This window comes from Sinocyclocheilus anshuiensis, unplaced genomic scaffold, assembly GCF_001515605.1.
Source record: "Sinocyclocheilus anshuiensis isolate Anshui unplaced genomic scaffold, SAMN03320099.WGS_v1.1 scaffold189, whole genome shotgun sequence".
In the NCBI taxonomy this organism is placed as follows: Eukaryota; Metazoa; Chordata; class Actinopteri; order Cypriniformes; family Cyprinidae; genus Sinocyclocheilus; species Sinocyclocheilus anshuiensis.
Window position 1 is genome coordinate 377,096 of NW_015540861.1, and position 12,488 is coordinate 389,583.

The 12,488-nt window shown below is 37.5% G+C and overlaps 1 protein-coding gene across 1 annotated transcript; it reads left to right on the forward strand.

Annotated features, from left to right (window-relative positions):
- Positions 1–5,295: 5,295 nt before the first annotated feature.
- Positions 5,296–6,367, forward strand: tmem271 (transmembrane protein 271). Its single transcript, XM_016485563.1, has one exon. The coding sequence runs from the start codon at positions 5,485–5,487 to the stop codon at positions 6,271–6,273; it is 789 nt and encodes a 262-aa protein (XP_016341049.1). The 5' UTR covers positions 5,296–5,484; the 3' UTR covers positions 6,274–6,367.
- The last annotated feature ends 6,121 nt before the right edge of the window (positions 6,368–12,488 follow it).

Below are 12,488 nucleotides of genomic sequence, written 5' to 3' on the forward strand. Positions count from 1 at the left end.
TCAAAATAACTCTTTGAAAGTACTTGGCTAATATTACTTTGGCCATGTAGGCTATGGTTAATATTTACCAATTTGTTAAAGGAATAGTTCACCCAAATATGAAAATTTGCTGAAAATATATTTACTCTCAGGCCATCCAAGATGTAGATGAGTTTGTTTCTTCTTCAGAACAGATTTGGAGAAATTTAGCATTACATCACTTTGAGTGGTGAGAACCAGAAGGGCGTAAGTGACATTTTGGGTGAAATAGATATATATATATTGTAGCGTCTGGACCAATCAAAAACACAACTTTTCATTTGATTTAACAAATCAATTACTCATTAGATTAACAAACCAAATGAAAGCTTTTGATGAGCCCTTTCTACTGCCCAAAGGACACAAGTGAATTCATAACAATTTTGGAGTTATTCATTAGAAACCAAAAGACTTAACACTGAAAATACAAAGCCAGTTGGTGCCAAAAGGGCATAACTGCACTTACGCCACTTTGGCATTGAGAAATGTATGGAGGGTAAAGCCTGTGGATAGCACATGAGTCAAAGTAAGCCTGGTAGGTCAACCATGAGAATACGACAGTTTTTAACTACTGAAGATGTATTAAGCTTATTTTGTGACAAAGAGCTGGATGATGAAGGAGAAAAAATTAAATATCCAGCATTCAATGTCAGTGAGGTGTAGCTAGCTAGCAGGTAGTAACCAACAACTTACATTCTAATGGGATATCATATAGGCACTCAGTTACTGCTTAGCCACAAGAGAGAGAATGCAGAGAAGGGATTATTATTATTATTGTTAATAATATTTAGTTATGCAATTCATTACTTCAGTATCATTCAGTTAATGGTATTTGCTATCATATGTTTTATTACAAACCCTAGTAAAATAGTAATATACTGTATTGAAAATACATTTATTTCATACACTAAAAAATGCTGGGTTAAAAAGGGACAAACCCACCTATTGGGTTGTTTTGACCCAGCGGTTGGGTTGTTTTGAACCTAACCGCTGGGTCATAACAACTCAATAGCTGAGTTTGCCCCTTTTTAACCCAGCATTTTTTTAGAGTGTAGTTTACTGTCAGTTTACTGACATATCACTCTATACTTATATAAATATAGAAATTATAATTCAACTTTATTTGGAGTACTACTTGTGCACAATGAACATTTCTCAATATTAAGCCTCAAATTTGTTTTAATGTCACTATTGATGAGGATTGTATGGTCTTTGAATAATATTTAAATGAAAGATATTTAAAGTGTACCTAAAGTATACTTGCATTAGTTCCAGTTTTAACACAATCAAATATAGTTCAGCATATCTTTAGTTGGACTTCAGCACTGCTTTCTTACAATTAAAGTGCATTAAGTGCAAAATTAGTTTATTCCAGTTTAGCATACGTTAAGTATACCAGTTTAGTAATATGAAAATAATATGTAAATGTATTTGTAGTATACTTAGCATGAAATAAATGTATCTCAAATACATTTTTGTATTTTTATTTTTCACTAGGGAAGGCATCTGTAAAGGCTTTTCAATCGCCCATTTGGCCAAATAGTTAAGTGGCTGGATTTACTATTTTAGTAAAATTAATCACATTCAATTAACTCATTTGATATAAGGACCTTTTATGTGATATTTGTGACCCTGGACCACAAAACCAGTCATAAGGGTCAATTTTTTAAAATTGAGATTTATACATCATCTGAAAGCTGAATAAATAAGCTTGCCATTGATGTATGGTTTGTTAGGGTAGGACAATATATGGTCGAGATACAACTATTTGAAAATCTGGAATCTGAGGGTGCAAAAAAATCAAAATACTGAGAAAATCACCTTTAAAGTTGTCCAAATGAAGTTCTTAGCAATGCATATTACTAATCAAAAGTTAAGTTTTGAAATATTTACGGTAGGAAATTTACAAAATATCTTCATGGAACATGATCTTTACTTAATATCCTAATGATTTTTGGCATAAAAGAAAAATCGATAATTTTGACCCATACAATGTTTTTTTGGCTATTGCTAAAAATATACCCCAGCGACTTAAGACTGGTTTTGTGCTCCAGGGTCACATTTTATCACAATAGATTGTTATTTGTTTTAAACTCATTAATGAAATGCTTTGTTCATATTCTCATCAGATGTGCCCATGTTTTTATAAACGAAATGGAATAAAACATTGGTGCCAAAAAGTCACATGTGACTGGGTTTTTTTTTTCTGAATAAATGTTAGTGTTCAATAAGTATACTGTCATCCATGTGTGTACAATTTTTTATTATAAAGTACTGAAATCAGTACACAAATTCAGATCAAACTATGGTAAATATTTGTTTTGGCCCTGCTGTAAAGTTGGTGAAATGTCTCGACTTGCTCTGCAGTGAATGGTTGCTCTCAGAATGAGAGTCCAAACAGCTAAAACATCACACTCCAGTCCATCACTTAATGTCTTGAAAAGCAAAATGCTGCATGTTTGAAAGAAACAAATCCATCATTAAGATATTTTTAACTTCAAACTACATTGCTTCTGGTTAAAATCCTCTACCCATAAGGATTCCAGAGTAATATTGCTTTCTCCAGTGAAAAAGTCATCTCGCTTAAATCAGGAGAGAAATATGCACAGATCAAGCACTGTTTACAAGAGAAAACAGCTCTGAACAAATATGTGAGTAGACTTTGACGCGAGACAACAATAGGGGATGGACTTTTTCATTGGAGGAAGCATCATTATGGGTTATGGCGAGAAATGATGGTTTGAAGTTAAAATGCCTTTATGGATTTGTTTCTTAAAAACATGTGGCTTTTAACTTCACCAGATGTTAATTCATATTGTGATGTTTTATCAGCTGTTTGGACTCTTATTCTGACGGCACTCATTCACTGCAGAGGATCCATTGACCATTGGTGAGCAAGTGATGTAATGCTACATTTCTCCAAATCTGTTCTGATGCAGAAATAAACTCGTCTACATCATCAATGACCTGAGGTTGAGTACATTTTCATTTTTCATTCACCCAAAAATTTAAATTCTGTCTTCATTCACTCCAAACCTGTATGACTTTTGTTCTTCTGTGGAACACAAAAGAAGACATCTGAAAGCCTTTCTGTAATATTGCAAAAACTAAAATGCAATTTCAATAATATACTACAAAGCAAACTCACATTCAAATCTAGCTTCATTCTGGTCTGGAACAGCAACTTTGCACAATCCAGTCAGTTAGTAGATATTCTGCTCTACTCAGAAACACATAATGTTAAGGTACTGTATAGTAGTGTACGAAAATATCCAAAACTCTGTGTTTCTAAAGCAGTTGCTATTAGAGCAGTGTTTTGTTTTTTAGCTTAAAAAACATCAACATGCAGTGTCTTGGGAATTGCACCAGGAGCATTTTCACAGTTTTTCGTAGTCTTGAATGTTGTGCTTTGTGTCGGTATAAGGTGCAGACGCGAGACGCAAGCGAGACCACCTCTCAACCAGAACAGCATTTAATTGCTGTTGATTACCAGCATTACGGAGATAATTGTTCGATTCTATGGTTCATATTGGAGCTTTTGGGGATAATTTGCGCTGTTTTAATGTGTGTGTATTGGCTTGATAAACTGGTTTCTCCAGGGAATTGAGAAACAGCTCTTCTCTCTGCAGGGGGCTTGAGGGAATCAGCCAGTCCTGAAATTGCCAGTCCTAATTTCACTTCTTGACTTCACGTCACTCCTTATGCATTTTTAGCTCAAGTATTTCTCTTTAAAACATATTCAAAATGATTTCTGTAACCAGGAATAACTAGCTTTTGCTACAGCTTTGTTTTTACTTGACTGCAGTCTTTTACCAGTGGCAGTTTTACCATTTTAACAACTTGCACAAACCAATTAGCTGTAAAACTCCAAACTTTCCTGCACAGTATGTGTTCTTTTTTATTTGGAAAGCTCTGATTCCTGGCTTTGTGGAGACAAAACATAGGGTGATAATAGCTTGTCTGCTCCATACGATATGAAAGCATAACATGACTTCAGCAGTCAGCAGAGCAGAATGTGTTCATGTGGATTTAGTGCAACATGCTCATTTGTGAGACAAAGAGTCAATTTTCCATCTGTGCCTCCGTCTCTGTGGTGTGTGCAGATGAAAATCCGCTGCCATCAAACACCTTTCAGCATCACTTGCTGCGACACACAAGGCGCTCCCAAAAATAGGATGCGTGTGGTTGCGCATGCGGGGCACGTCTGCTTTAAAGAGCCCATACAAGATGAATCATCTGCACATCAGACGCTTTTTTAGAGGTGACGTAGAGACTATCTGAAGATCCACCCAACCATTCAAAAAGCTCCTGCTCTGAAGAATATAGCCTTTGAAACTTTTTTTCCTTCCATTTTGCAAATAGGTGCATATAGTTAAACCACTTGAAAACACTATAGACTGTCTGCAGAGTCTGGGGTCCCATTGCATTTGAACTTATTTGAACTCATAACTTCATTGAGATGGAATGCAAAGTGTGGATAATAATTTCTTTAATAACAAAAATAAACATTATTGTATCATAGTATATGACTATTTGACATTGTACTGCGGTGGTTGACATACTTTTGACATGTTTTGGCCATTTGAAATTGTACTGCAGATGTGCTTAACTTCTCAAACTGTTTTAGCCAGCATTTTATCATAATGACCTTACATTATTGTGAACAGTGAACTAGCGATTAAAAATGCTGAAAAACTTGCACCTCAAAAAATGCAGTCCATCTCCACAATCTAAAATATACACTTTTTCTTAAACATGCATATGCATTTTAAAATTGTGATGTTGATTCGCGCATTAACTACCCACTAGGTTCACTTGTTTTTCAGACCATTTGGCAGGCAAAGGTTGGAAAGAAACTGTTGACAAAACCATGGTTTACTAATGCTTTAAGAAACAAAGCTCAAAGCTTTATATATATATATATATATATATATATATATATACATATATCCCGGATTTTCAATTATGTTATACTTTCTGGAGCGCCGGACGGTTTCGCGCTGTTATCCTTGTTATATTTAAACTGAGAGGATAATTTAAAAGCGTGACATGACGAAGAACACTCCGAGAGCCTCTGTGACACATTCAGTAGTTGGTAAGTGAGACCAGTAGGGGGTCGGATCGCTTTCCCATGAACTCCAGCCTCCAGCCCAAGGTCGGTCTCAGTGCTGCATGAACGCACGTCGAGAGAGGGAGGACACTTCCCTCTCCAACGCGAGGGATGCGCTTCATCGCCTTAGGGGACTGGATGGATGGAGCGATAGGGTCATGAAGGTGACCACAACCTCTGGGTTGGATTTAGGGGGCTGTTACCGCAGAAGGAGCCTATCCATAATTAATAAGAGCGAGTCGGAGATCCTAGAACCGAAGCGCAACCACCGGCGAGTCATGTCACAAACTGACAGCGCTTCCAGAGGAGCTGACGAGGCAGACAAAGGAGGATGAAGGAGGCAGAGGAGGATTATAATGAAGCTGAGTGGCAAAGGACTGTGCACCATCGTCTCCAGCAGTCTGCTCTTCGTGTGTGCCGTGAGCGCTGTGGTCGTGGGATTCAGATGCATCGCGTTGGGCTCCAGGGTGCGAGCGCACTTCCATCTGGCCACCACGGCCGGTGCGTTCTACTCGGGCATCCTGGTGACTCTCGGGCAGGTCCTGATGGGGGTGGCGCTGGTATTTTGCCGGAGCAACCCCAGGTGTGCGAATTTCTTCCTCTTTGGGATCTTAGTGTTTCTTTTGGGGGTCCTGACGGCGTTCTCGGGCGCGGTGGTGGATGGCGACACGGTGTCCCTGGTGGAGAGGAAGTACGCGCACTATTGCCTGGACTCTGTGGATGTAAACCCGGCGTGCGCCCGGCTCAAGGTGTACCAGCGGGGTTTGGTGGTCTCCGCTATCCTTAACACTCTGGAGTGCCTCCTGGGGCTGATGAACCTGGTGATCATTAAGCGTTACCAAACGGCGCAGTTTCACCGGAGACGCCGGACGCAGAGGCGGAGCGCGCGGATCGTCCTGAACGAGGAACGCGACTTCGCGGTCACGGAGTTCCAGCCGGTATCCTACATTAACCTGGGGGTGGTTCACGCGTTGGACGAGGCGGACGGGGAGGTGCAGAGCCGGGGCCACCCGTCCATGGTGCTGCCGGGCTATTCGCCCACAAATCCGGAGCTTAATCACACGTACCCGTTTTCTTACCCGCTTCACAACGAGTTGCCACCTGCCTACGAGGACATATTCCCTGGAGAAGCGAGCAGCAAATAGCAAAGGAGAGGAACCGAGTTGCAGTTTTGCAGTGACAATCACGCATTCGGCACGCTGAACTTGGAATTGATTATTTCTATATAATGGTGACCAGCTGTTGCCGAATGTACTTTTTATTAATTGGAGGTTACAGCCAACACTCGAAATCCTTGTTCATAAACTACGAAACGAACCTTTGAGAAGATAAACGCATTGAAAGGATTAAATATACATGCAATTTTTTTTTGACCCTCCTGATTGTATTCTCAGTTCATCCCTTGTCTAAATCACAAGGGTTTGTGTACAGGATTCCCATTGGAATTTTTGATTTCTTAGAGTATTCCAGCAGGGCACAAATAAAAAATAAGTTACCAATTGGGCAAGAAGAACATTTGAGAAGGTAAACTTACTGGAAGTATGCATTATTTAAATATACATGGAACATTTGTTTTTTGACCATCCTGATTGATTGTATTCCCAATTACTCTCTAGTCAAAATCCTAAAGGCTGGTGTACAGGATTCTTACAGAGTTTTTTGTTATAATTAACCCTAAAGGATTTATTTTATAGTATTCCAGCAGGACACAAAACAATAAGTTCCCAGTCGGACAAAAAGAGCCTATGATAAAAGGTAAATTAAAATAATTTAAGAATGCATGCAACATTTGTTTTCTGACTGATTGTATTCCCAATTCATTCCTAGTCAATGTCCTAAAGGTGTGTGTGTGAGTGTGATGATGATGATGATGATTCAGAACTAATCATTTAGAACCAGAATCATAATTGTGTTAGTATTCCAACAGAAAACAAAACAAGAAAAACAATATTCCCAGTAGGGCTATTATAATTACAACAAGATAAAATGTCCCTGTAGGACATCAAAAGTATTCTGAAAAGCCTACACTTATATTCAGCCTCGTGATTTGTTTATAATCACTTCATCCCTGATGTTTCAGATAAAAAGCCATTGCTGTTGGCGACATTAAAATGACAGGCGTTACCCATCAGACAGAACATTTCTGCTTAGCAGTGTTGTGGCTGTGGGATATTATTAATGTTTCTGCATCATGTTGTTCCAGAGTAATAGGGGAACATGCAGTTCTTCTCTTTTCAACAGTTAATGTCCAACTTGTCAGTTGCTAGTTGTATGGTTATCCTCTAGTGCAGGGGTGTCAAACTCAGTGGAGCCCTACAGAGTTTAGATTCAACCCTAATTAAACACACCTGATTCAACTAATCAAGTCCTTCAAGCTTATTTGAAAATTACATGGTATGTGTGTTGGAGCAGGGTTGGAACAAAACTCTGCAGGGCTCTCCAGGAATTGAGCTTGACACCCCTGATCTAGTGTATTCATTGGAGGTTACCGCCAACACTTAAAGTCATTGAAGTTATTATTTAATTAGTTTTTTGAACATCGTGACTGACTGTTTTCCTAGTTAAATTTTAGCCCATTTGTGCAGAATCTCAATTTTTATAGTCCAACAAAAAAACACAAAACCAAAAGAATTTCCCATCAGGACCAAAAAAGTACCAGTAACAGCTAGCTATCATTGTCCAGTAGCAAGAAGCCCATTAAATTCCAAAATAGCACTCAAAGAATCAAATAAGAATTCCCGTAGGAATTTCACTTTAATATCAGCACTAAATTATGACTGAAGTTTCATTGGGAATCCTGTACACCAATTTTTTTGACTAGGGATGCACATGTATTTTCTTGGTGTGGCTCTGTTGTTTTCTCTCATATTGCTTACGTTTAGCTTTTGAATAAAAGGTGTATATTTACTCTCTCCTGATGTTGCTGTTGAGTTCAGGTTAACTAACACGTTTGTGTATGCAGTGCTTCTCGGGAGGTGACAGCATGTCTGCCTGCAGCAGATGTTGCCATGGTTCCTTGACTCTTTTTCTACCTGCGTGTAATTAGATATGTAACAACCCAGTCTTTGAAATGCAGATTTTTTTGGTTTGTCAAGTTTAATCTGGTGTACAAAGCAAAGCAGGTTGTTTAATGTAACAAACACATTCATACATTTTAGTTTAGCGTTTTAGAAAGATCTCTTTGAGTCTATCTGAATAGATTTCACTGAATGCCACAGGGACATTTTCAAAGAGCTGCGCTTTTGCTCTGAGCTATTGTATGCATTACAAACACGTCGAGAATACGCCTGAGTCCGGTAATTATTCTGAGTGGATATTATATGCTTTGGCACAACACCAAAGCCTCTGATGAGGCCTTTTCTGATTAAAGAGACAAGCTTTTGTCTGAGACGTTACTGGAGCTGGACATAGAATGGGGTCTAAAAGTCTGAGACATGAGTGAAAGTGCTTCTGTTTTCCTAATGTTGTTTGCTTTAATGACAGCAGCTCTGAAAGCCTGATGATCATGTTATCCGGAATGATTTGAGATGGTCTAAAAAGCATTTTGAGATTTATAGGATATGTGCAAATCATCTTAGCCAGAATATACACTACCTTGTGAAATATTTTTTTACAATTTAAAATAACTGTTTTCTATTTTAATATATTTTCAAATGTAATTTAATCCTGAGGCAAAGCTGAATGTTCAGCATCATTACTCCAGTCTTCAGTGTCATATCCTTCAGAAATCCTTCTAATATGCTGATTTGCTGCTCAAGAAACATTTCTGATTATTATCAAAGCAGTTGTGCTGCTTCATATTTTTTATATGCTTCATATTTCAGCATTTATTTGAAAAATAAATCTTTCATAACATTATAAATGTTGCTGCTTGCGGAATAAAAGTATTAGTTTCTTTCTAAAAAAAAAAATAATACTTACCCCAAACTTTAACAAAAGACACCTAAAAATAGAATTTATGTCATATTTTCTTTGTTTTAATTCGAAAAAAACGGAACTGTTTTCCAGCTTTAAATGAAGGGGAAAAAAACGTAGATATCAGACTTGATCTTAAACTTGATCTCAGGCTTTTGGATCCTACTGTATATCTTGTGGACATTATCTGCAGTTTAAAATATGTTTTAGATGATTTTCTTTAACACTGAAACCCCTTTAGCCTGTTTGAAGCTTGTAGTGAGTGATGGTGGACAGTGCAAGTGAACAAATCTTTCAGGTTAAGTGTATTTTTATGAAAGGCCTAAAATGAGACATCTTATCCTCAGCCTTGTGATTTGGTTTCCTCTTCCCTGAAATGTCAGACAAAAAGCCATTGCTGTTGGCGACATTAAAATGACAGGCGTTACCATTCAGACAGAAAATTTATACTTAGCAGTGTTGTGGCTGTGGGATATTATTAATGTTTCTGCATCGTGTTGTTCCAGAGTAATAGGAGAACATGCCCCCTTATGTTTAGCTGAAAGGCACAAACAGCAATGCTTCTCTTTTCAGCATATCCAACTTGATAGTTGCTGGAGTTGTTTGGTTAGAAAGATGTTTTATGGTGTAGTTACCATTTCTGCCACCTGGGGCAAATGGAGCCATGTTAAAGGAATAGCTCACCCAAAATTTAAAATTTACTGAGAATGTACTCACCGTCAGGCCAGCCATCATGTAGATGAGTTTGTTTTTTCATGGGAACAGATTTGGAGAAATGTAGCATTACATCACTTGCTCACCAGTGGATCCTCTGCAATGAATGGGTGCCGTCAGAATGAGAGTCCAAACAGCTGATAAAAACATCACAATAATCCACAAGTAATCCACATGACCAGTAAATCAATTAACCTAAAGCTGAATGTTTGTAAGAAACAAATCCGTCAAGGCATTTTAACTTTAAAACTTTGCTTTTAGTCAAAATATGAATACATAATCCATTATAACGCTTCCTCCAGTATTGTCCTCTCACATCAAAATGCACCCACATATTTGTTTAGAACTCTTTTGGACTGTTTGCTTGTAAACAGTGCTTGATCTGTGCATTTTTCTCTCCTGATTCAGACTTTTTCACTGGAGAAAGCAATATTATGGATAGAAGACTCGTGTTTTAGCTCAACGCAATCGTTTCAGTTAAAAAAAAGTCTTAATGATCATGCAGATTTTTGCTTCGCAAGATGTTAATTGATGGTCTGGAGTGGTGTGGATTACTTGTGGATTATTGTGATGTTTTATCAGCTGTTTGGACTCTCATTCTGACGGCACCCATTCACTGCAGAGGATCCATTGGTGAGCAAGTGATGTAATGCTACATTTCTCCAAATCTGTTCCAATTAAGAAACAAACTACATCTACATCTTGGATGGCCTGAGGGTGAGTACATTTTCAGCTAACTTTAATTTTTGAGTGAAAGGTTTCTTTAACTAGCAAACTTGAATCTCAGAAGTGAATGAATGTTGGCACTCAGTTAATTCACTGAAATCTGCCTCATGGATGATCGCCTTTATGTAATGGCGACTGTTGCATTTTGCTGGAGAGGTTGTAAATATTTTAAGCAAATCTTTTTGCATCTTATTTATGTTATGGTTTACATTTACAATGTCACCCTTCTCCTGTATGATATGCTACTAAGCTCTAACAGTTCACATTTACAGTGCATATATACTTCCCAATTTCCCCAAGATAATTTGCTCATCATTAATAGAACTAAAAGAGCTCTGAATATGTATTAATAGCCTAGAAGGGAAACGATGCCTCTTTGAAAATGGCAGTCATGCAGAATAACAACTGCACGATGGGAAACCGAATACCGTCATTGTGTTTCTGGGGTGTAAGAAGCTTCAAACTGTGAAAAGTGCCTTTTAAACGAATCCTTTAAAGATACATTTTGATAAAAATTTCATAGGGGTGACTTAAGGTAAGGAAAAATGGTCGAAAGTACATCTAAATTTTGGTTACATCCACTGGAAATGTTCTTGAAGGTCAGTGAAAGTTCTGAAATTGGTTGCACTGTTGACTTTTCTATTCTTTTATGGTAGATCTTCAGAAATAGTTTAATTTAGCTAATGGAAGTGAGCGATGTGAAATGCAATTTACTTGTTGCCTCATTCTCAGCCCATTTTCTGTTATCTATTATTCAAATGACCAGGACAAGAATCACAATGTTCTGCCTATTTAATTTATTATGTTTTTTTTTTTTTCACGTATCTGCCTGTGGCCTTTAATTTTGATAATGAAAATATGCAATCTAGTGGTTATTGCTTATTTGTCTGACAAAAATGACTGTTTATGGCCTTTCCCCTAGAGTATATGTCAATTGTCTGAGATGTCATGATTTCTCTATCATTGTTGTTACTCTTCAGATTCGTTCCTGTAAAGAGACCAAATAGACGGGCTCTAAATACAGCTTTCTTCGTCAGACTAAACTTTTCATGCAAGTTAAAATTTCATACTGATTACAATTACAGCCATTCTCATTCAATCAGGAGTGTATTTTGAAACTTCAATGGCACAAATGACTTGTAAAAAGCTTTGTTGAGGACTCTGAAGTCTTACAGTTGTTCTTGATTTAAAGACTTACCTCTTTTATGTGACACATTTCTGAGTGAAACAGGATATTCAACTAGACAGAAAATGTAGGGCAGGACTTGATTTTATCCTCTTGGGAATTTACTGAATTGTGAAAAGTGTCTGTTATTTATCTGGCCTGGAGATGTCAGAAGGGAAATGGACGTGGTCATATTTTGACGAAAAAGTAAAGTATTTTTTTCATAATGTAGATATAAAAGGAAGGAAAACTCTTCCCTTATCTTTTTTTATATATATGTCAAAAGTCGTTCGTCTGTCAAACTCTACCATATTTTGGACACTTTATTGTAGTTACATGCCAACATGGACCAACCATGAATAAAAATCTGCAAAATAAAAGAAAATACAACCCAAGCAACATCAAATACAAGTTAAGTACACATAAGCATTTTGTGCCAAACCATAATGTGTTTTGTGTGTTGAATTATTGCTTACTGAAAGCATGAAACTATGGAAAGTTAGGGATATTAGATACGCTGGAACTATCCACCTTATTTTTCAATGCAGAAGTAAGCTGTTTTCTGTGAATGTGCGAGACTTCCGGTTCTTTTGCCTCTGTACGGAAATAACGAGAATAATAACAAAGTGCAGTAAACGGTAAAACTGTTTCCACTACAAACCAGTGTGTTTATAATTAAGATAATACATTAATATAATATGGTAAGACACACCAGTTTGCAATATCAAGCAGCAAACAAGCTGTTTTGTACAGTTAAAAATAGCTGGAAGCAAATGACACCGGCCGCATCCGCTCTTACGGGAAAAATAAGGTGGATAAAGACATTTTCCAATTTTTGTA